Below are 26,312 nucleotides of genomic sequence, written 5' to 3'. Positions count from 1 at the left end.
ACGGATTTCTCTTTGCCATTGCAGCAGAGAGAAGGGAGCCATGTGGTGGATGTATACACACACACACACACACACACACACACACACACAGTGATGCTGAGGCTCTGTGCAAATAGGCATAAACACACACTCTTATAAAGGACAAAACCTGAGAGGCAAGAGGTCCATTCTGTGTGGATGCGAGTAGAGAGGAGCATTCAAGAGAGAGCACACGCATATTTACATCCTTTCCATCTCTTCTCTCGCCCACTCTGACTCTGTCTCTCTCTCTCTCTCTCTCTCTCTCTCTCTCTCTCTCTCTCTCCTCTCTCTCTCTCCTCCTCTCCCTCTTTCCCTCAGACACACACACACACACACACACACACACACATGCACAGACAGACCCCCCTCTCACACAGGAGTAAATAGAGAGCGGTGAAGAGCAGAAGGAGCTGGGTGGCAGGAGACAGGCAGGAGGGCTGTTGTTGATTGAACAAAGCCAGGAAAGGAGTGCGCAGTCCTGGGGAGAAGAGCAGCTGTGAAATGCCTCGAAAGGAGCCTGCCAGTTACTCCTGCAGAGACCTGAAGGTAAGCCTTGTGCACTGCTGAAGGAGAAAAAGCAGAGGAAAAGACATAGAGAGGAATGCAAAAGAGGAAAGGGGAGGTTTTAAAGCCGCTGGTGCATGGTACGACCATGGCTCCACGTCCAGGCTGCCTCCTCTCAATTTGTCTGTGGATGGCATCGCATGCTGTGATTGCATTATGTGTTTCATTGCACAGCCACAAATCCCATCTGGAGTGGCTTGTCAAATAAAAAAGTGTGCATTACATGAAGGCAGATCAAAAACTATGAGAGTCAGATAGCTAGAAACAGGGAGACAAGGACAGATAGCGAGAGAAGATGTGAGACAATGCAAGACACTTCATCAGCAAGAGAGCAGGAATAGGAAAGTGATGATGGGAAAACGGGCTGGATTACCCTCGTCCATCAGTTACAACCGTTATCATCACATCTTGCCTCCTTCATTTTATGTCACCGTAGAGATACATAGATCATCACCATGCATCCCCTTGCCCTCGTGGCGGAGGCTGGGTAATCAACAAGGCAATGGTTTCTCTGACGCAAGCAGAGAAAAGCCTGTCAACACTCCTGCTGTCTGTGCATATTCGTGTGCCGTGCTGTAGTTCTCTCAGTGCAATGCAGGAGTTTTACGAGCGCAACAGCAGCAGGAGCAGAAGCAGGAGCAAACCTGTAGTCAATGTGCATCTATCTGTGTGTTACTGTAAGTGTGTGTGTGTGTGTGTGTGTGTGTGTGGAGGAGAGGGTCTTGTACCACCAAGACACGGCGCAGCATGTTTCAGCGCTTACACATTTTTATATATTCAATAAAAGCAGGAGATAAAGCGGCGGATGCGGCGTAGTGATAGCTGTTAGCAGTGTTTTCATGAATATTGCAGGCGACACCAGAAGCATTGAGAGAAAACCATTTATATTGATTCCCTTGAAACACTCTCTCTGGGGTGAGGATTAGGGCTGCTTGCTTTAATGTCTGATGTACACCACTATTTTCTCCTCTACTGTAGCTCCAGTTCAGTGCACGCTGCAGGACACACATCTCGAGAGTTGTCGCTGTAAAACTTTGATGACAATGCAGTGGCCTTAGAAGCCACATTAATTGGGCGCACTTTCCCCAAAGCTCCTGTCTTTCCTTGTCTCATCAGGGAATGTCAAGACAACGTCAAGGCAGTGAGTGGACTCAATCATCATTTTTTAATATCTGTTCTCTGGAATAATAAGTGCAAGCCATGTCTGCTCTCAATATTAACCACATTTTTACATATGGCACATTCTTTACTCAAACCCATTGGAGTGAGAGGAAAGGGAACGCCTAGTCTGACAGAATGATTTCTTAATACTGGCTTTGCAACAAAACCTGCCTATTTGCCACACTTCAGGCTACTTTTATCACTGTAATCTACCATGATGCTTACAGCTGGCTGAACCGTGATTGGCTATTTGAAGAGTGTAGGGGGGAAGTGCGAACTCCTAACATGTAATGGTTTTGTGATGGATGGCTTTTTTAACTTATTATCAGCGCTATCATTGTAGCTGCAACTCAGTGCTGTGTACCTTGCTCTTCTCCTGCTCGGTTATTATCCATGTCCTGATCTCCCAAAATAGTGGACAAAAGAGAGCAAAGGGCAGATGTAATGCGCAGCAGGATCTTATGAGACTCTCAAAAGAGAGGACACTGTGAATAATTAATTGGATCTGTTTATTTAGTCAAGACTGTGTGTCTCTAGGGGATGTGGGGAAAACTCCGTTCTTTAAGCAGATCCACATTTTCTAATACCGCAGTGGCGCATTTGTGTCAAAAGCTTAGCTAGGCGTGGAGATTTTTTTTTTTGTATTTAGTGCCCTGGAAAATGTGTGTGCATGTCAGAGTACTGCATAAAAATACAGTATTTTTTTGTCGGGCTGTTGATAGACCTACATGAATTAGTTGTCGTGTATATGTTCTCCGTCTAGTTTGTACACTTCCCTCTTTGAAAAATAACTTTGTGCATAATTTTAAAGTCCTAGTCTTGCACTTTGTGAGCTGTATATGAATACAGTCCAGTCTCTTGGTATTTGCATGAAACAGAGAAGCAGCATTCTTACACAATCTTGTCATCCCCCAAGGAAAATCATTCTGTTTATGCCCTCATAAATCTGTAACCAATGCAAATTCAAGCCCCTGTGTTTACTGTATTTTAAAGTGTCAGCCATGATGCTTATGTACTAGATTTATAGTGTGACCCACTCACTGATTCAGCAACGACTTCACCATGCATGTATTTCTCCTACAGTCCTGTCACACATAAAGTTGATGCAGTGCATGAAGCTGCTGCTGCAAACTACATGCAGCACAAATAAACCTTCACCTTCTGTTTGGCAAAGAGATGACTGTCGCAGAAATCACACATTCGAAGTCAAGAGCATAGGTTTCGCTTCAACATTGGGGGACACACATATCAAGTAGGGGGGTTCAGGGGTCCTCCCCCAGGAAATTTTGAGCGTCAAACACTTCATTCTGGTGAATTTTTCTGTATCAATTTCTGGTGGAAATTGTCTTTATTTAATTTATGTAAAGGAAAACACAGGTGCCCAGTGACAATTAAAAATATAATGGAATATAATACTGTAAGGCACTGAGGCATTCTGTGTTAGTTAGCAAACTAGCAAACAACACTTTTACAAGCATTGTCAGTTGACAGTAATGTCCTAATATCATCCCTCCTCCTTTTCCCTAATGGTTCCTACATCATTATTAACAGTGCACAGTTGCTTCTTCTTCTTTCCCTTTTATGGCAGATTGCAACCAATGCTTTTGAGGTTGCATACTGCTACTACCTATGTTACCGAAGGCATTGTTGCGTCTATGAATCACATTCTGGTGGTTCGTCAAAATAAAAGTCCTCTGCTACTTTCATGTTTTTACTGGGGGGGGGCACATGTACAAAATACAGTTTGCTGGCTCTTGGGGGTTTCATGCAGCTGCTTTCTGCATCTGTAAAATTATCAACAAAGAAGTAAAAATGGCTGCTTGTTTCAGGCCACCTTGCTCTTAGCGTTTGTCAGTGTGCTCATCTGCAACAAATACTGGAAAGACTATTCAGTGTAATCTGTCACAGATTACATTTTAACAACTGTGAAAATGCATTCCAGTATACATCCCATGTCCAGGTTAACCGGCTCTCAGTAATCTTCATAATGGCTTGTGTTCTTATCTTTCTGCAGCAGGTTATATGGAATGAAATGGAAGTTTTACAGAGTCTCTTGCTCCTGGCTTAGCCAGTGGGGCTAAACCAGCCTTTATCTGGAGTTATTTCAATAATGGATCCCTCATACCATTCATGAGGACTCCTTTGTTAAGCATGGCAGACGATGGCCAAGATGTCTTGTGTCCAACTGATAAGCATTCAGGTCAGGCAAGTTTAACTAAATCACATGAGGGTTTATGTTTACTGTGTTACAGGATCCCTGCATTCATGTAGTACATGTACTTGTAAATACTAAACCCCATACATGCAGGCGGATTTGGATATTGCTTAGTTCCTTATATGATTTAAAAACAAAAACACTACAACCACAGTCACTTTAATTGGCCAGTATAACAAATGCCCATGAATATGATTTGCTTACATTTACGCACAGACACACTGGCAGCTCAGCTAAATTAACAGTGCACACTGATTCATATGGTATGGTATATTCATATTTCGCTTCACATGCATTGCAAATAGAGGACAGTCAATACATACACACACTTAATTTTGAGCATTTGAAAAAAAAGGATGTTGCTTATCATTGCAGTATCATTAAAATGTAGACAACCAACACATTCAGGTCTCCACTACATCTGGAGGGATTTGTTTTACGTTTTTTAGATGCTTAGGTTTTACGTAAGCATCTACAAAGCATGAGCATCCATCACCCAGGGGAAGCACACCCCCGTAAATTTGCAGCTCATTAACACAGATAGAAAAGAGAAGTATAGTTAATAAAGCCTGTAGAGTGACAGCATGGATTATTTTTTATTTGACATGCTTCTTCTTTTAAACATTGATTTTTTTTTAAAGATTAAGTGATTTCTGAGCACTTTTTCAACACCATCTTGCTTCATATTTATTCAGCTAAGAGTCATCACACTATGTCATACTGTCAGACTCAGAGGTTTAAGCTCATCACTAAAGGACACCTTGTAAGAAAATGTACTGAGCAAAGGGTGCATTACTCAGCAGCTTTGCCAAACAAGCTGGTCTGAAAATTTTTAACATGCAACTGTACGGTCGTAATCTCATTTTATTCTGATTTGGCATGTGCTGACTATAGAGAAGGAGGCTCCTCAAAGGGACAAGCATGGGGACACAGTGAAGCATGTCAGGAATTCCAATCAAGACCATTTGACCTTTGGCTCCTCCAGCATTCGCCATGCGCTGCCTTGTTCTGCTGCCCCGCCCCACCCTGCTCATGGCCTCCCATCCTCCTTCGTCCCATCCTCCCCTCCTCTCCTGTCTTCCACACTGAGGTGAACCTGTGGATTAATGAACCACATGCAATCAAGTAGGATCAAGTTTGATGCATAGGATTTGTCTAAGTGAATCTGATTTATAAACAATTAACAGATTAGTTTGTTATAATATTACTGTGAAATGTGTATATGTATATTTATATTGTAATCATCTCTACATACTACCGTCTCATTCCAAATTGTTCTTTTGCTTAGCCATCATTGCCGGTGGCATAGGGAATCTGGGATCAAAAGCCATAAATCACAGTAAGGGCCTGACAGAAACACCTGATAAGAAAAAGAAACAGGGTGTTGGGGAGCATGCCCAGCCACCCAACCTTACACATCTCACGTCTCTCTGCCTCTGTCTCTTTCCATCACATCTCTCATGCTCGAGGCCAGCGTGGTTGAAGAGGGTGTTATTTGGCTCCTGTAGGTGTTGGGTTTTAATCCCATCCAAGCTCCACTCAGCAGCAATGTGAAATCTTGGCTATCACCTTTTTTTTTTTTTTTTTTTTAACATACTCATATCAGTGGACAGATCTGAAACATGCAGCAGAGCAATAGCTATTCTTGGCTTGAACAACTGTACTTTTTTGTAAGGGTGTGTGCAAAATGTACTGTAAGAGGGAGATTGAATATCAGCAAGAGAGAGAGATGGGTATGTGGACTTGCCCTCCTAATAATGTAAATAATTAAATTTTAGGGTTTAGACTTGGTTTAAGTTTAGGGTTTGTGTTTGGCAAGTAGTGGTTATGGTTAGGGTTAGGGTAAGTCTCCAGGAAATGAATGTAATGTCAATGTAATGTCCTCTGAAGTGATGGGAACACGATGTGTTTGTGTGTATGTGTGTGTGTGTGTGTGTGTGTGTGTGTGTGTGTATGTCTGTGTGAGAAAGAGAGCGAGAGTTGGACATATCATTAGGGAAATTGTTTCTCCAGAGTGAGTCGAACGTCTCGGTGCAATAGTGTCACTCCAGAGAAGGTCATCCATGAGAAGGACAAAACTGGATACACTCAGCTCACTATCGGGCATAATGGGTGTGTGTGTGTGTTTCCTGGGCCTGGAGCCAAACTAGCTGGGGACGTTTTTAGTCATTTGACCCGCCCGACCTCAAAGTGTCATAAGTGAGCAGAGATAGGGATGAAGCCATGTTATTTTATGGGCCAATCTTAGCCCAGGACATAATCATGACAGGCCCGGTAACCATGACTCTTTACTTTCACTCAAGGGGAGAAGTGAAGGGGGGAAGGAAATCAAGGAAATAGAAAGTTCTAGTGCTTCCATGGCCAAGGAACAGAGACAGGAGATAAGCTGAAACGACCAGTGTAGATATCTATCTGATGCAGTGATTCGCAAATATTGTTGCTGTTTCAATACTTTTTCTCTCCCTCTTTCTTTCTTTTTTCCCTATTTTTCTTTGTCTCAGTGTGTCAGCACTGTATTTGATGAACCGACAAAATGCAAGCTATGACCTCAAAATCTATGGATGAGTGCCCACTTATAGTCAAATTTGTATTGTAAACTAAGGGATACTGCTGAGTTTGCAACATCTTACTGCCATTTATAACCCTGCCATGCTCAGCGGCATAAGCACTATTGTCAGGTCAGAATCTGGTGTATAGAAGGGTTACTGAAATTCTTATGTTAGATATATATATATATATATATATACTGCTGGAGATACGAAGCTTGTCGACAGCAGCAAACAGCATTCTCAGCATTTGCAAAACAAGCACGTCTGTGCAAATTTCAAGCAGTGTTTCTCCACAGACTAGAAAAAACTAAATTGATTACATCCATATAATGGGAAATAAAAAAGTTATTCACAGAATTCACAGAGCAGTTTACAATTATGTTGATCAAGTGAGAATTATAATTCGGGTAATGAATCTGATACAGGGGCTTTATTGGAGCAGTGATTAGTATTGATAAAAACCCTCTTTTGGCTCAGCTCCAAGCCAGCTCTTTTCTTCAGAGCTGCACACAGAGCTGACAACACAAGTTTCTGAAGTTCTGAAAATGTAGAAAATTAAATCATGAAGCAAGTGCTATTTGGTACAATACAGGCCCTAGGGGAAAATTATAGCGCTTGCCACAGGTTAGAAAGGAAAAGAGTCACATTTTGCTGTACTCTGTGCAGATTATTGTTTACAGCGTGCAGCATCAGCAAATAAGGAAAATATATGTCCTGTATATATCCCTTAGAAAGCAAGTTCCCTGGTTTACTAGTACCCCTTGGCTTTAAGCACAACAGATGAGTGCTCTTGTTATCAGGACACAAACACAATTCAGCCAAAGCATCCTGTCACTCTCCCAGTAACAAGATAAATGCTTGTTACCCTCTTAAACCGCAAAGATAAAACACCCCAGCTGGTATCCATGTTCGAACACCTCTCATTTGGGCTTGTTGAGTCTGATGCTGCGAACAGACACCGCAATCACAGCCTTGCTGAAAATACACACAGGTCTGGAGTTCACAAATCTCTAGGGAGTCATGTTTAATTCATGAGAGAACCTAAAATGAGTCAGAAACCAAGACCTTGCAACCCCTTTAATGTATTCAGCGAGGTTTTTCAGAAGCTTTGTGTGTCCCGTGCCTCTGCTGTCTGTCTGTCTGTCTGTCTGTCTGTCTGTCTGTCTGTCTTTTCCCTGCTCAGATGCCTGTCACGTCACTCTGCCCTTTGCTTTGGACCATCAATGTCAACACTACATTCCTGTGTGGATCTGATTTGTGACGTGGTCCTCTCACTTCTCTACGCTCGCCTTTGCATTCCCTCTCCTCGCTTGTCAGCGATCAAATAGAGTAACATCAAAGACAGATGACAAAGAAATGTCAGATGTTGTTAAGGTCAGGAACAAGCAGCAAAAGTAATTTACTCGTGTTCTTTTGCTTGGTTGGTTAAAAGGCCCTGTGTATCCCTTGTTCTTTTAGTAAATTAAAAGTAGTTGATTTTCAAACAACACCCAGGGGCTCTATAAGTTAATTGCCTCTTGTGGAGTTCCAAAGGTGTTGTAAGATTGCTGCTAAAATTAGTGTTTTATCTGAGGTCCCCCGCAACACACTCACACCCCCACTCTCCTTTATAACTATTGCAGTGGCTCTTATTAAATCTCACATCATTCAGGAGACATTGAAAGTGTAACTTTTCTACTGGTCCTCTCTTTGCACCTCACATAACAGATGTTAAAAAAATACCTGTTTTGGCTTACAACTCAGGAGCAGAGAAATACTCTTTAAATCCCATCACACATAGTGCAGACTGTCAGCACATCACCTCCAGTGGAGCTAAAAACTACCACAAAGATAATATGTACACTTGTTTTATATTAGATTAAATGTAAAGTAAAAGAGGCAACTGGATTTTCAGTGACAGCAAGTATTTATGTCTCCAACTGATTAAGAAAGCAAACACTGCCTCTGATCTGAAGGATGGTCTGGCTGTGGTGGGGCAGCATGAGAGCAGTGTGTTGGTAGAGCTGTAGTTTTGTTTCTGTATCTGTGTGTGTGTCTGCATGTGGGCACGTGTAGTCGAAGCAACTGGCAATGCTGGCAATGACGAGCGTGCTCTTTGGAAAAACGACGCTGTTAAAAACACTGCAGCTGAGCCTGCTTTATTGTACATGCAAATTAGCCAACAGTTGACACTGGGGCATCTCCCATGGGATCTTAACAGCTAATCCTTTACTTAGGTCTTCAAGCTGTGAAAATGCTGTACCTTTATCATCCTATTTTATTATAGTTATACTATACTATGATGTATATATTAGTATATTGGGGACATACAAAGCAATTGTATTTTTCTTTCTCCTTTGTTTCCCTATATACAGAATGATGTGATTTGTGACATTGTGGTCAAATTGAACTTCAAATATAAGTTAATATGTTAACATGTATGTGTTAATGTTTAACTCAGCATGGGTGCTGTTTACAGGGTAAGCAGCAAATGCATCTACTGGTCATTAATGGTTGTTCAGGTGCTGTATTCATGAATACACCAACCCTGTGTCCAAAAACATTATGTACAACTGATTTGTTTTGCCAAACACATTTTGAGGGAAACATAATTCCTGGAAGTGCTACTTTTTTGTACCAAATGCAAGTTGTCACATCCTCAGTCCCATGCGTGGTTAGGTTTAGGCAACAAAAGCACACATCCTGCCTCGTGATTCAAGTCAGTGTTGACCCCACTTGTTCCCTAACCCTAACTGGTGCTGTGAATGCCCAAACATAACCATAAAAATATGAATCATTCTTCAGTTACTACATGCAGATATTGTATTGCAAGTGTGTATATTGTTGGGAAAACAAGTTAAATACGTTGTCAGTTAACTTTTTGTAGACACATTCAGTATCATCATTTGGCGACTTGGCAAATATGTTCATTAACAAGACTAAGAGTCTACACCCATGCTAACGGTTCTGTGAAGCTATCATACTCACGATGACAATGCTGACATGTTGTTGTTTAGCAGGTACGATGTTCACCTTATTTGCTAATTAGCACTAAGCACAAAGTACAGCTGAGGCTGATGGGAATGTCGTTAGTTTTGCGGGTCTTAACCAAAGTGTTGGATAAACAGAAATTTTGACTTAATAATGGCATAGATGAAGGGTCAGGGGATTAAAGTTTTTACAGATGATCATCTGGGGACCATGAATGTCTTTACCAAATTTCATGGCAATCCATCCAATCTGACCCACAAATGTCAATCTAATGATAGAGCTAGAGGAAAAGTCAGGGGATCACCAAAGTCAATAGGAGTCATCCTCTGGGAACCACGAATGCCTGTACAAAATTTCATGGCAATTTAATGGGTGTCAAGATATTCCAGTCTGGACCAAAGTGGTGGACCGACCACACCACTTTAAGACCGATGGCTCAAAGTGGTGTCTTATTATGTTGTAATTCCAGCAGGCTGATTTATGTGTTACGTTCTCTAGTGACATCACCATTACTGTAGAGGAAGAGTTGAATTGAACGCAGTTTCACTGATAGTAAAAGCATAAAAGTTGGATTGATGGCATTTGGCAATGGTCTATTTTGACTGACCTCCATCCACATTATGATCGATGTGAGAGAGCTGTGCTGTATGGAGGACTGGAACTGCCAAAATCAAAAATAAATAAATAAATGACTCAATAAATAACTTATTCCATTAAATGCACCAAAAATAATATTCAAATTAATTTAGGTATTGAATTATTTATAAAATGTGACACAAATTGATATTTGTTTTAATTATTATTTGTGTTAATTCCCATATTTACTTTCCCATTTAATTTTCCATTTTATTTATTAATTTGTTCATTTATTTATTTACTTTTTGTTTATTCATTTATTTATTTATTCACCCATCCATCCATCCATCCATCCATTCATTCATTCATTTTTCATGTATTTATGTAGGTATTATTTTCCTTTCACATTTCCCCCCCATTTATTTCCCCAATTTGGGGGAAATAAGTGATTTGTGGAGTTTACTGATACTGACTGCTTCACTTGCTGCTAACTGTAACGTTAGCTGCCCTCAGCTAGTTAGCCGTGCAGCTGCAGTCCAATTACCTGACTTTGCCTGGAGTTGAAGCTCGGTACAACGGCAGTCTAAAGCACCTGTACTACAGGAGTAAACAATGACACTCCCCTGGTGCTCCCAGCTCTAAGCTCCCAGTCCAGGCAGTCAGCTAATGGGACAGCTAGCAGCACAGCTAAAGTAGCTAACTGCTAACAAGAAGTAGTTAAAGCACATCTGTCCATCAGCAAACTCTGTAAATTACCGAAGGTGAAGCAGAGCAGCTGGAGGACATCAGAGGGAAGACCAGAAAATATTCTCTCCATAAAGTATGATCCAGTTTCACCAAAATCAGTGAATAAAATTATAAAAGTTATGTGCTTTTGTATAGTAATCAGTGAGGCCTGGTCCCTAGAAACACTCATGCTTCAGCGGCATGCATCATTTTTCCAACTTAATTCTTGTCTCATTTGTGATCTGATAAACAGTCACTTCATCATATTCAGTGCCCCATATCGCTATTTTCCAAGTTACTGTAGTTGTCATATTTCTTGGGACCCACGTGAGCGCAGAGTAAGTAAACTAAAAGTTTACAAGTCCGATGCCATAACAGTAACTTCCCTGTACAGTATAACAAAAACTTTCACATAGACTATTTACAGTAGACAAAATATTACAACAAATATAAATGCAAACACCTTACTATGTTAAAAATTTGACCTTTAAAAGCATATAGTTCAAACTGCCCTGGTGGGTTTTTGTGGGTTCTGATTACACCAACTTGCAAATATTGACATATTGATAAATTGATAAATTGAAGCAATTTAAATGACATGTAGAAAATAATGTCCCTGGGGGGGGTTGCACTTTACATCAACACAACATTGTTAGCATAGACATAATGTATGTACTTTTCAAAGAGGATCTGTAATATTGATAGCTGAGGGTTGAAAGGAAATGGATAAAGTTTGTAAATTTGCTCTAAGGGCACTGCAGCTTTGACCTGTTCTCTGTTGCATTGGTTAATTTTACTGTTGGTGATCAATGAATTGAAGTCTATTGTGCTGCTGCAAATATCAACAAAATGCCTACAATATTTAAAAAATATGTACTGTATGTTTTAAAGCCTAAATTTAATTGACTATTGTACTTCCTTATGTCTTACAGGTGTTGAGCTTCAGCTGAGGATGGCAGGAGATTCTCGAGTCCTCATGGACCACAACATGGAGATAGGAGTCACACCTGCACAGGTAAACTGCACAGCCACTACTGGTAAAACACTGTACTCATCACTGCGGTCTTTCACAGCTGGGGTAGAAAGTGTGAGACATGAGAGAGGGGAGGTGAGGGAAAGACGGCATGGTGATGGAGGCTCATTCAGAGAGCAGAGGAAGAAAAAGAGACTGAGAAGATATAGAGAGATGGGAATGATTAGTAGGGATAGAGTGTGTGTAAGAAAGAAAATCTGATAAAAAAGGCTGTTAGATAAACAGTAGATATGCTGCATTCATACTGTATAGATTAAATAAGCAGTACAGATTATAGATCAAGCCCCACAAAGTGTAAACAATTAGTTAAATATATAGTTCAGTTTGGCAATGGAGATAGGGAGACAAGGAAAAGACACCCCACTCACTCCCAATAACGGATGGTGGAGTTGCATTGTTTATCTGTCCTGATTCCCCAGCTGATTGGAACTTATACTACTTAGCTACTATAATACTGTCTATTCAAGCGCACCCAGTATAGGTCAATAAGAGAACACCCACCATTTACTACTGCCACGCACAGAGAACTAATGAATTTGTTTATTGACCATCCCCTCCACAGACCATATTCACTACAAAGGCCAAAGATTGGGCGGCACTGCTTGTGGCAGCTTCATCTATCACTCAATTAGCCTCAGCCGAAAGTGTGGAAATGAATGGACCTATTTTAGCTGCCTTTGATTAAAACTGTGTACATTAACTGATGTCAGTGGAAAGTTTCACTCTAAGAAATGGTGGACTGACTGTGTTCTGACTCTATATTTGATCCAATATCCCTGAGTGCAGTTGGTAATAAGGGAGCCCATTGACATTTAGTGACTGCATTTCAAGTCACTAATTACGATGCCGGTCAATAAGCATTGTCTTTCAATTCTTCTTTGTCAAATGTTCCTTAAACGGGGATCACTTCAAATCAATATCTGAAAACTCAATACTGTACATACAGGCCTGACCGTGCATGTACACAGGCCAGCAGTGAAACAGCACCTGACATCTCAAGGAAAACATACCAAAAATCTGTCTGACAGATTTTATTATCCAGGCTACAATCGAAGGCACTGCAAGGATATTGTAGTGCCTTAGATTATGTCCTTCCCCGACTGAACAGTGAGAGTGATCGTCTTTGTGATAGAGCGGAGGAGCAGCCGGTGTTACCACAATAGGACGTAACTTTCCTTGTGATGTGAGCATGACTCTAGAGAGAGATGGATCACAGGTGTTCGATTAGCAGCGAGAGATTCAGAGGACACAGGAGCTGTTTTCTTTCCTCTACACAATGCATTTCAATTATCAACTCAGATTGGAAAGTGTCACTGTGCCGCCAACTTGTCCTTGGTCTGTTTGAAAGGTGCCTTGCAACTCTGTCCTCCTGTGTGTGTGTCTTTCTGTCTGTATATATGCATGTGTCTGTCCAAAAAGAGCGACAAATTCTGTGCAGCCCCTGCAGGAATAAGTTGCTGTGTGGCAGTCATTGTTTTTTATAACCCTAAATGTTCTAAAACATACAATATTAGAATCCTGCATGTATGTGCATGAAAGCCGGTTTTAGATAATTGCAATGTGTGTGCCCAGGCATATGCCACTCTTTTTAAGGATGCCATAAGGGTCTGTTGGGGAAGGATGGAGGATCTGTTCCTATCCAGGCCTGCCAATGTCCCAGAGGGTGAAAGGGGAGGGAACACAGGGGATAGGGAGAGAGGCTGGGCACAGCTGTGGGGCCAGATCGCCTCGCTGGAGCTGGGCCAACATAGACAAAGACCTGGGCGTCCTTGTGTTCTGGTTGTGTCCTTACTCTCTCTTTCTCTTTCTTCCTATATATATGTGCATGCACTGACACCTACAATGTCATTGTGGAGTAGCACAGAGCAGTGACTTTATAACGGCTCTTAATTTTATTTGCCTCCCCGCCAGCAGCAAAGAGCAGTGTGATTTTACAAAGGTTGAGAGAAAATCTCATTAAAAAGGTTAGCACCTACATCCTCCAGTAAAAACGCAATATAGCTTTAGAGAAAATATTAATGAAAATAAATCACTGTGGCTACTGTAGAGTACACCCATGTGGAGAAAAACTACTGTTCTCTCTCCCTCTTTCTTTGTGTCTTTGCTTGCTTTCTTTCACTCTCCTTCGTCCCCTTACTTTGTCTCTCTCTCCCTCTCTCTCTCTTTATCTTTCCTCTTCCACGTAGGTGAAGAAGCTTCCTAAACACTTGCGGGAGGCTCAGATCTCGACAGAGCGAACCCACTTGATTTCTGACCCGGCAAAGAAGCCACGTCAGCGATATGTGCAGAAGGACGGAAAGTGCAACGTTCACCACGGAAATGTGCAAGAGACCTACCGTTACCTCAGTGACTTGTTCACTACGCTGGTGGACCTACGCTGGCGTCTTAGTCTCTTCATTTTCACCTTGGTCTATGTAGTCAACTGGCTTTTCTTTGGCTTTCTGTGGTGGCTGATAGCACTAATCCGTGGGGATCTGGTGCATGCTGATGAGGAGGGCTGGACCCCCTGTGTGGAGAACCTCAATAGTTTTGTCTCAGCCTTCCTCTTCTCCATTGAAACAGAGACCACCATTGGGTATGGTTATCGTGTAATCACAGAAAAATGCCCTGAAGGTATCATACTGCTTTTGGTGCAGGCCATCTTGGGTTCCATTGTTAACGCCATGATGGTGGGCTGCATGTTTGTCAAGATCTCACAGCCAAAGAACCGCGCAGAGACCCTCATGTTCTCGCACAATGCTGTCATATCAGTGCGAGACAACAAGATGTGCCTGATGTTTCGGGTGGGGGACCTGAGGAACTCTCACATCGTAGAGGCATCGATCAGAGCGAAGTTGATTCGCTCACAGCAGACCAAGGAGGGGGAGTTCATCCCACTCAACCAGACTGACATCAACATCGGCTTTGACACGGGAGACGACCGGCTGTTCCTGGTGTCGCCACTTATCATCTCTCACGAGATCAACGAGAAGAGCCCCTTCTGGGAGATGACTCTGGCGCAAATGGAGAAGGAGGAGTTCGAGATCGTGGTTATCCTAGAGGGCATGGTGGAGGCCACAGGTATGAAGTGTGTAAGTGTGTCGGTGTGTGTGTGTGTGTGTGTGTGGGGATCAAGGGAAGGGGTGAGTAGAGGGAGAAAGGTGGAATGGGAGGGCAATGAATATATGGATAGGTAGTACAGGTTTTAATGAGGATTTTATTATTTCCATGATTTCCGCTGACAAATGTTTTTTGAGGAAGGTGGCAAGGCAGACGACTGAAAAGCTAATCATGCTATGACCACCTCGTGATTTTTTTCAGTTCTCACTGTAGCCCGCATTTCCACTGTTGCTATTTCAAGGTTATGTCTTTGATATTGTTTATTTCAAAATGAATGAAGTGTAGCTACCCACACTGCTGGTCTGTGTTTTGGGTAAAGGCAAAGCAGTCCTGAAAAGTGCTCCAGGCTGGTTACATTTATGAGGCAGACGTGACCAGGTGTTTCTGTAAAGTTCCACAAAAGCTCCTATTTCCCCAGCATGAGACTGTATTCAAGGCTGCAAGAGGAAAGCGTTACAATCAAAATGAGATAACAGCAGATTATGATACCCATGTGCCATACAAGGGAACACAGTATATGATATTCAAAGATTCAAATTTAGTCATTTTTGAAAAATCTTGTATGGAACATCAATCCCCGTCATTCATAATTATAATGTGATGAATACAGAAAACTTTATTGTATGATGGCCCAGCACTAGCTGTTAATTTGCTGTTCTAACATGTTTTCTGTGGGGAATTGGCTAAATCAGGTATTGTTTATATGCCTAAACTGCATTGTTTATTGGCCTTTGTTCAAATATTAATTATAATCCACTCATTTTAAATACAATGCATTATACATGTTACTAATTTACTTTATGGGTTATAATCGTACTTTGCATCAGTAAATGAGACACACTGGTTGATTAGGAGCGTTTACTCTCGTGCACACAATTGTCTTTAAAAACTCGTACAAAGAGCTCCCTAATGCGATCAGGCATGGCTTAGCATGCATCTGAACATTTCTGCTCTATTTCATTTTTTTATTTATTTAATATTTTTTTCTCCTCCATAGTACCAGTAGTCATCACGCTTCCTGCTCACGCTGCTGGATATTTGACTCAGGCATTAAATTACCTTTCGCTTCACCGGCAGAGACCATGGCATCATGCAGGGGTTATGTCATCACCGTCCTTGACCGCTAGGCAATGGACCAATGTGACCATCCAGTAGCCCTCTCCCCCTACTTCCTTCCACTGTTAACTTTAATTAGAATCGTTAAAGAGGTCACAGAGTGTAATCTGGGGAATTAAAGGATAGCTCAAGTTACAGTATTCTTAACCTTTTTGTATGTATAAATGCATTCATCTATGTAATGGCGGATCATAAAACTAAATTTAAAATCATATTTCCAGGATCAAAATCAAGCTAACCTTGTGAGCTCATACATGTCTGTTTAGAATAGCTGATTCAAATAAATATCAGACTTCCATGCAGTTCTTACCAATACTATCATCTTTGCTATAGTTGGAACATTATTTTATCTAGTTGCTGCAAATGGTGAAAATGTGCCAAAAGCTACAAATTTCAGCTTTCATGGAAAACAAGAAATAATTGTACTTTTATCACACAGATTTATTTTACCAATCCATCTAAACTTTTTGTTTTATTATTAATTTCCTCAAGTCTGCCCTTTATCACTTCAACTTCCTTTTATTTAAAGTATTTATTAAAGTAAAATTTTATAAATCGTGCAAATACAAGAATTTCAAATAACACAAAGCCACAATCTATTCACAAGTGAGGTTTGGTGCCCAGTGGCTCAGTTTATGCTATCATAAAAAATTTAAAAAATCACTGTCCCTTGTTTAAACATTTCAAAAGTGGTAAGACATTTATTAGATGGGAAATTTGTTAATCAGCAGTGGCCACCTAAGCAGCAACCAAACTGAATCCTCTGTCATCACAGCTGTCTACAAATAGCTGAGGCATCCCTAGACTCAAGATGTTTATGTACCTGTCTGTATATTTTTCATTTCTAATCTTGTAGAGATACTATGTTATGTTGTTGTAGAGTACTTTCAATCATAAAACCACCAACTTAACTAATTGCTTTTGGCAGTATAAGTTGTTCTATAAAATTAGCTAACTAACATTTTGCTCTGAACAAAAGGTGATTATGCTGCAGTTTATTGTAACGTTTCAGGTACTTGTTCTGCTGTGCCAGAGGCCCAGTCATGTGCGTCGTTGTTGCCGACAACAAACCTTGTTGTCATTATTGAAGTGTCTCTGAAGATAGCAGGTTTAAGGCTGGTTTGTTTCCTTTACAGTAAATTATTCACAGATAAAATAAAGCTTGCTGTATGCCATTTCTCAGAATCCAGAAAGCATCTTGCATCAATATTGTTGCTGTGTAAACAAGAGTGTCTGCAGTCGTGTTTTTTGTTTTACACTTTCCAGGAAAATCCAACAGACACCTGTGGCAGGGCCCAAAAGTAAGTTTTAGAAATGGTTACTAGTAGTGGTTTGTCCTAAGAGAAAAGTGGGTAACACTATACTGTATCTGGGAGAGCTTAGTTACCAGTATGCATATAGCGCAAATAGTCTTTTGAAATAGAAAAATTAATATGGAAATATATGGAAATAGTGTTGCGAATAAAAGTTTGACACTGATACACTGTAACTGCTGATAATCTGTTACCAATTTTTTTTTCTTTTGAAAGTTATTCAAAATATGAACACACTGTTATTGATACAAAGCAATCACAAGCAGGCCCGGCCAATGTCATATAGTTAGATAGCCACATTTCCAGAAATTTCAATCCTCCAGTTCTGGACAGTCCAACATGCGCCACCTAAGGAAAGTAACAGCAGCAGTGGTTTGGAACTGGAAATGTAGATATGTTCATGTGCACTATCTAGAGGCAATAATAGCTTCTGCAATTTTGACACCTCCAGGCAACAAGTGTCAGGGCTTTTTCTTTGTTTGTTTGTATTTGGTAGCTGCTGTTTGCATGTTTGTGTAACGTTTCATAATTTACAAATGAAGCCTGCAAAGTGTACAAGTTTGGTTCAGATTAGCATATTTTCAAATACTGAGAAGAGTTTGCGCTTCTTTAGTGTCATTGTGTGCCCTCTGTCCTCTCAGACTGTCCTTGTAGTAGGGGTAGGAGGGTTGTTCCTAACCAGAATTAATTTATCCACAGGAAAAGAAAAGAAAAAAACACTTGTCACATGACAAGCCCTCAGCATCTTAGTTTCAGGGACCTGAATGGATCAAGGTTGAGTTTCCACTGTACAGGTTACGTGCCAATTTTTAGCTTAGTCAGCATAGGACATTGGCGCGTGTACTGAAAGCCTTGAGGGAAAAACCAAAAGTCACCACAAAACATAAGGGCAAACTACAACTTGTAAAAAAAAAACTAAGAACACACGAAAAAGATGTACTACAAAACATTGTTAGTTTTTCTATTTAATTAGTTGAACAGTAATACATTATAGGCATACAGTCTATGGTTATAGGTTAGGTGTGTTCTAATACATAAGTGAAATACATTGTTCTGGCTGACCAATTAATAACAGTAATTTAGTCGGCCAGCTCACCTGGAACATAATATTACATGAATGCAAAATATGTAAAAAGAAGATATTTGACGTATAGTCTTCTAACCTTGTCACTGCCTGCAAGGATATAAGCTGAGCACAGCAGAGATTGGGGAGTGATGACAAAAACTTTCCTCCAGGGGAACTTAGAGTCAGAGTCTACACGTGAATGCTGGGGTTGAGGTTATAAGCCCTTATGAAGTGCTACATGAGAAGCAGCTGCAGCAGCATGATTGCAGCAGTTACACCTGCAACGATGTTCTTACATTCTGTCGTATCAACATGGGTGAAGCAAGAGTGTAACTAATATTAATGATGGCCCTTTTCCATTTTGGTGTGCCAGTGAGCCAGAAACTGACATGTAAATGGAAAGCAGCCATTATTAAGGTTATTAAATACACCTGTGTTTGACAAGTCAAAATGTCTGTTGTGAGAAAGGTTTCTTGGTAAAAGAGTGGTGACTTCATTGTTTCCTCTTCTTCGCTTGTGCATCATTTATATTCACAGATCCTGCTGGTGCTTTTGTATGCTTTATTCTATTTGAGTTTAAAAGTGTTCTGGCTGCTCTGATTGTTTCGGTGACGCTAAGCTGTGTGTGCGTTTACACGCTGTGGAAATCCACAGCTACAGATTTTGTAATGTAATAAGCTGCCAAATTCACATCATCCCTTTCTAGATACCCTTGTTTGCTTATTGTTTGTTGGTATGTCACCGTTGGTCTGGTGGAGAACCACAGGTGAACATAATGCTATCATAGAAATCTGCAATTAAAATGAAAACTTGCACTTAGGTGAAACTATGAGTTGAGTTGTATTTCCAAAGTTTAAATAATGAAAATGAAAAGAAAAAGAAAAAGAGAACAAAGTGTAGGAGTTACTCTGAGTCTACATGGCAGTGTGGTGTGTTTATGTGCTGGTGTGAGCATGTCAGCTGCCAAACATCAGCGCATTCACAAACTATGTTTTCAGAAAATGAAACCAAACAATCACACGAGCACACATGGTTGTCATGAAAAGAATAATGTGAATTCTGTAACCTCTTTTATCACAATGGCTGCTGCTCGTCTGCCAACTGTCTTAAAGCACATGAACACATCACAGCACGAGTGTCTCCTACGCACACAGCATCCTGCAGCAGACTTTTTTGACCTAATGTATAAATACAACACATAAAAACACAGGTATTTTTTACAAAAAATGCAGGAGAAAAAAGCCAATTTGCTGTTCTGAAGCCAAAAGCTTAGCACAGAAAAGAGGGCCACATTACCATACAATATTTGCTACTGTTGATAGTGAAAAATTTAAAGTCTATATTCAACAACGAATAGTCTGGAATTTCCCTAATAGTTGTATCCGAAAACTGTATGTATGTGTGTGTGTGTGTGTGTGTGTGTGTGTGTGTGTGTGTGTGTGTGTGGCAGATGGGGGGTGGCACTTATTTCTTCATATCTGTGAACTGATTCAGTCACTTGAACAGGCTGTTCATTTTGATCTAATCCCTCAGGAAATAACTGTTATCAAAATGTATTTTCAAATCACAACAATCAACACTAAAACAAATGCAACAGCAAAATACTGTAGCAGCGTCTGTGAAGAGTCTCAGTCACCCTGCTCATACAACATCTAGAAGTATCAAGTCAAAGGCAACTGGACTCCTGAATTGTTACCAAACCTGAGTAAAAATTACATAACTGAGTTCAGCATCTTTTAAATGCTAATTGGACAAGATACTAATAGATCTTCGCAGCACAACTTAATGTATTTGGACTGCAAAGTATTGGCTAAACTAAGACTTTAAAACCAACACATCAAACAATATGCCAACACTCTTAATAGACACTATAGAAAATCCTTCTCATAGGGACTGAAAGACACTGTAATGTCTTTGATGATCTAGTCACAGAAATAACAAACATTTCATAAGTTAAATGTGGAAACTAGGCCACTCATAACCAGAGGGAAAGCTGAAGAAAAGGTGCAAAAGCCCCTCCTCTCACCATGACATTAAACACCATATCAATTTGGCATATCTATTTTAGAGCAAATGCTTGATGTTATTAGTGATGTTATAGAGAGACGGAACATTATGTAACTGAACAGCTGGGTGATCTATGGGGAGTCAGATGTTTCCAGTTAAAAGTGATACTCCAGCCAAAATCTGTTTTTTGACTATCAAACACTCACCGCCTGTAGGCTTGAAAGGCGGCTGTAAGAAGTTGTGGCTGTGGTTAGCTTGTGGCTACTTTATAAGCTAGAAGTCTAATTAGCCAAACACAATACACATGTGTGAACTGCCGATAGTCTTGTGAAAGCAGAAAGCAGTGAGCGAGAAATCGAAAATAACACGTCATATGTCTCCTTAAGAAGAACATTTCAGTTTTAAGTTTCTCTGGTGAGAGTATGCAGGACTAGTTAGATGATAGTTTTGTGTCACACATGTAGCGTTGTCTGCCTCCATTTCCCCACCACATTTCTTCTTCTTTCGTCACAATTCAAGCAGGCATTAAAGAACAGCATACACACGTTTTTATAAATATTTAACACATAATTTATGCTAATGTTGAATCCATTAGAGATATGATAGTGTCTAGCTTGCTAACCGCTAATGAGAGCACCTCTTGTTACCACTAAACCTAAGATTCATACCTTACAGTAACAATGTGCTATCTCATTTGTGATTAATTGTGTTTTGTAATTCCTATTTGTTATTTATTCCTAATTTGTGTTTGTTTTACAATAAGTGAAAGTGTTGTATAACTATCTGCAGCTCAGCTTTCTCCGCTGCAGCTTTTTCATTGCAGGAAAAACACAGATGTAGCCTAATTAATAACAATAATAATGACTGCGTTTTGTTTAGATGAATCTGTTTCAGGGCCCAACTATTGCACATGCTGCCTCACTAAAAAGGCTCACTGAATGGAACAGAGCCTTCATTAATGTTATTAGTTGCACCTGTGATTTCTTCTATGATTCAAAATGTCACACCTGTGTGACACCTACTAACCAGCACAATTACAAAAATAGACCTGCGCAATGTGTCAAAATTCATATCCGACACTACCAACACGGGAGCCTTTCTCTCTTTCCATTTCAAAAGCAAGTGCAGTTGCAAGACTGGGCAAATGTGCAATTTTTTTCTGACTTATTGGCAAAAAGATACCTCAGAATATGGCTTTTCCAACATTATCGCTTGCACAAACACGATGGAGGTTTAGAGGAAACCCTGTCCAGGTCTTGGCCCTTTCTGTGTGCAGTTCCTGTATAACCATAAATAATTTACTGATGCTATCTCTCTTTCTCCTTACACCCTCCATCTGTGTGTGTGTGTGTGTGTGTGTGTGTGTGTGTGTGTTTGTTTACCTGTCTGATCTGATTGATTTCATACCTTGTGTATGTGTGCTACATATTGATGTTGTGTGCATGTTTGTGTGTGTGTATGTGGACACATGCACCTATCCATACCTGTGACAGGGATGACATGTCAGGCACGGAGTTCCTACCTGGACACAGAGGTGCTTTGGGGCTACCGCTTCACACCGGTTCTCTCCCTGGAGAAGGGCTTCTACGAGGTAGACTACAACAACTTCCACGATGTCTACGAGACAAACACCCCCACCTGCAGCGCCAAGGAGCTAGCTGCTAAACTTCGGGAGGGGCCACTATTGCCTCAGCTTTCGCTCCTGAGCCCTGAGCCCAAAATGCATACTTTTGACCCCCTAAACCGCCTGTCCAAACCGGACCCACTCAGCCGGGATGAGGACAAGGAGGAGAGAGATTCAGGGGGTGACAGAGGAGAGACCAATGGCTCAGCTGCTGCTTTGGAGGAGCCGCCCCTCGCTGATGGACTGCCTGACTGATGTGACTGAGGGCCACATCAGCTAAAAACCCAGGAAAGACTGGAGAAGAGGACATGACAATATAATGCTTCATTTAGTCAAGGGCCATCTTGTTCCATTGCATTGCTTGGAGATACAAGACATCCATCTCCAGCCCCCGACTCATGCAATACTCCTCTACTAGAGTGTCAATCTATAGTATAGATTGGTTTTGTAGACACGTAAGTACACATACACAGACACACACGTACAGTATCTATATCTACACTTAAAGGTTGGTGGTTCAGATTGTCTTTTTATAATCGTAACAACCACTTATTGCTATAACAGCTCAAGTTGTATAATGTGAACTCGAGCTGAAACTGGTAGCTATGAGCTTATTATGGATACTCCAATATTCTCATTTTAGAGTGTGTTAATTCATCTTCATTTGATCAGAGTATCAGTCTCATAACTCAGCTAATGTGTCTGACAGCAGCTTCTGCGTGGTAATGGAACCTTGTTTTTTTATGTGGGGGCTGTTTATTTACTTTCTTTCTCAGTGTTGTTATTATTCTGTGTCAGAAACCCAATTCAAGTGGGGAGGAAATGTATAAGGCTTCTAGGTCGCATAGGCAAGAGAAGATGTAGGAAATTGTTCTATAAAAGGCAACGTGTACTGGCAACCACTATCCAATTTTGTTTTCTTTGTTCACACTTTCCTCATGGTTGTACTGTCACAAATACTATCATTGTGTGTGTCTGGTTGTCTCAAAAACACACTGGGAGCCTTGACCCATAACAAACCAGCTAGTACCTCATTTTATACTCATGTTCAGGGTTTGAAATGAACAATAAGAACTAGGCAAATGATGGTAAAAACTGTGCTACTGACTATTTGAACTTTGTCACTATAAAACTTTGTCACTGGTTAAAGATTTAATTCCCCTTCCCGCTGCATCAACTAAAACATTAATTCCTGCTGGCTGATACATGTCCGTCCTAGTTAAAAGTGACATTCACATGCAGATTCAAATATTTATATGAAATATTTATGCTCAACTGCTATTTGAAACATTCTTGATTTTTAAACACCACACACATGAATATTTCAAATGTTCCACAAGCAAAAGGAAGTACTCCTTTTATGTTTGTTTTGTTTTTGTTTGAAATATTTAAAAGATATTCAACCTTGATATTTTTCAACTACATAAAAGTTGAGTCTACTGACGATAGGAGCAGGTTTTCTGTCTAATCTCATGAGTTTAGTATCTGGCCAGCCCATCACGTGCAATATTTGCCCTCTTTGTAATTAATTCCTCTTAACTTCACCTTTAGCTTTCACCTCATGATTTTAAGTCTTCTTTTTCCACACACACTGGTTCACTTTGGCCCTGTTCCACAAACCACCCCTGGTCTTTTTCTTGATATAGGTTACGGCCCTTGTGACTACTGTTTTGGAAGCAGACGCTTGTCGTGTGAGGGCCATAGCCTAAAGTTTTTTGTTTGTTATTTTTACTTTTCTTTGAAAAGACACATGTCAGAGGTTGCTTGCATGAATCAACCCCTATACTTCCTATTGCTGAGTAAGTTTAATAGAGTAAGAAATACAGGGTATTTTCTAGGCATGCAAATTATGAGATTTCTACAATATATTATCAGATAAAGTATTAATATTCAATTATCATTTGTTGAAAGAAAAATGAAATTCCTGAGACTTTAAAATCTCCCCCTCCTCAATTTAATGTTAAATTGTTTTTTTACAGATGCTTTTCCTATCAATGTATTTATTTTCACTGTGACATTTTTGCATCTTACTATGTATCCCATTTGCTAAACAATACATTTGCCATTAGAGAGAGATCACCTTTCATTGCTGGAATGTCATCTGTTTTCTGTGTGTTCTCATGGGAATAAACATAATATGGCCCAAAGAACAACATGTTCCCGCCTGCATGAGCGAGTGCATGAGAGCGTGAGAGTGAGTAGTTATTTTGCACATAACTTTGCAATTGAGGATTGAAAAGTACCTTGATTTAGCATGTGTTACACTGCACCCAATCTGCTGTAGCGTGACAAAATCCTAGATTTAACCTATGGCTCTTGGTAAAATAACTGTGTCTTACATGCAAGCTACCTGAAAACTGGATTAGTTGTGTATCAAATCATGAAAAGGAGACTTAAGCAAACATTTAATTATCTGAGCAGTACAATCTTATCGTGCACTGAAGCTTGAGGCAAAAACTGCTTTATGCTTGCTAGGGGAACAAATATGAGGGATAACATCAAGAACTTTATCGCCCCCTTTCTATGTCTAAATTTAAATGAATTTATTAAAATTGTACAGCAGCAAAGTCTGGGTACATCTCAGTAGTAGTCCAAATCCTCCCTGTGCTAAACCCTGAAATCTAACAATAGTTGTCCAAGCTACTTACTTGTGGATTAACATGAATGTGGCTGCTGGAGTCCTCTGGAACTAGACCTCTAGAACAGCATACCTGAATCAGCTTTGTGTGTTATGAGACTGAAATTACTCAGACTCACGCACACACGGGAAGACACAATCACAGAAAACAGCTGGCAGACTGATTAAGGCCACCACAGCTATTAACTAGCCACAGAGAAAACACTGCAGAAGTCACAGGGGTAATCACATTTATCCAGCGTCTACAGAGTACAACCAGTCAGAAAATGAAACATGATGTTACATTTGATGGCCAGCGTGTCATAGAAATTCACTGAATCACAGCAATGTGCTGTCAAGGCTATTCTTGTCCAAGCTATTAAATTTGGAAGCTGGATCGTCAGCAAGCTGACAGTCCCTGATTCAAATCTGAATAATGTACGATGATGAATATAATGCATCCATTGAATGGTGCATTGAAATAGGTACCCAAGGCAGGTGCATGTGTGTGTGTGTGTGTGTGTGAGAGAGAGAGAGAGAGAGAGAGAGAGAGAGAGAGAGAGAGAAGGGGGGAGAGACATAATCAGTCATCACAACCTCAAGCCAACAGCACACATGAACACACAATAACACCCACAAACACACAACAAAACTATCCATTTAAGCTTTTGCCAAGTTAAATGTGCCATTTTTACTTACATTTTTACTACGAAATGATGATGAAATTGCTAAAGCTGATGAATGGCACCGCACCAACAGAGTAACTAGCTATTGTTCTTTCTCTTTCTGAGGCTAGCTAATACTCTTCCTTTCTCCTTTAAATAATGCATGCTTGTGACGAAGAAGGAAGCACATAGGCCATTAACAACTATGTAGTCAGAATAAAACATCCTGCACAAGAAAGAGAATTACAGTCACAGAAAAAAAAAGCAAGTGGGAGGATTTTAACTCTAGTGTATCCCTTTCCATATTCTTGCTCCATCCTCGGACTCCCCTTATTTTGCTCTTGCAAACCGCTCCCACATAGAGGGAACACACACACACACACAGACACAATCAAGCAGTGCATGGGTTATTTTATCGTAGCTACTTTTAACATTTTTCCATGGATGTTTTTTCCCCACCATCTAGAGCAACAGCCAAGGATGAAAAGGCAAGCTCCCAAACCCCATTGTCCCCTCTTTAGCAACTGTGACTCCCTGCTGCAATTATATCTTATTAAGCATTCAAATAAACTCTTACATGACACTGTAATGGTTCCCTTGTCTTCATTCCTTTACAGCTCCCACTGGTAAAAGTAAGCTTTATATATGTCATTAGTTTCTTTTCTCTTCATATGTGAAACACAACATACACCACTAGCACTGCCTGGCAATTCTGTTTGATTCTATAGAAGCTTGATAAAGGATCTTTTTCTGGAGTTTTGAATGGAGCAACCAGACAGATGCACAGACACAGAGAGAGAAACCTTTGCCTTTTCCCAGCCAGGAGACAGAGGTCTGCACTTTGATGTTTTTGGACGATGGCAGCCTTTGATGAGGAATTCTATGGCCGCAGAGTGGCTGTGGCAAATTGAGCTGGCAGAGCTTCACCTCCTGAGAAGCACAGGCAGGCAACACTGAGTAAACAACAGTATACAAGGGTGTAAACTACAA

At 40.5% G+C, this 26,312-nt stretch overlaps 1 protein-coding gene across 1 annotated transcript; it reads left to right on the top strand.

Moving 5' to 3' along the window:
- Positions 1 to 187: 187 nt before the first annotated feature.
- On the top strand, positions 188 to 25,911 carry kcnj5 (potassium inwardly rectifying channel subfamily J member 5). The gene is made up of 4 exons (XM_044203150.1): positions 188 to 567; positions 11,715 to 11,797; positions 14,002 to 14,875; positions 21,910 to 25,911. The coding sequence occupies exons 2-4, from the start codon at positions 11,735 to 11,737 to the stop codon at positions 22,293 to 22,295; spliced, it is 1,323 nt and encodes a 440-aa protein (XP_044059085.1). The 5' UTR covers positions 188 to 567; positions 11,715 to 11,734; the 3' UTR covers positions 22,296 to 25,911.
- The last annotated feature ends 401 nt before the right edge of the window (positions 25,912 to 26,312 follow it).

Source organism: Siniperca chuatsi, linkage group LG7, assembly GCF_020085105.1.
Source record: "Siniperca chuatsi isolate FFG_IHB_CAS linkage group LG7, ASM2008510v1, whole genome shotgun sequence".
NCBI classification, from domain to species: domain Eukaryota; kingdom Metazoa; phylum Chordata; class Actinopteri; order Centrarchiformes; family Sinipercidae; genus Siniperca; species Siniperca chuatsi.
Note: the sequence above shows the minus strand (reverse complement) of the source record. Positions and strands in the feature narration are given on the sequence as shown.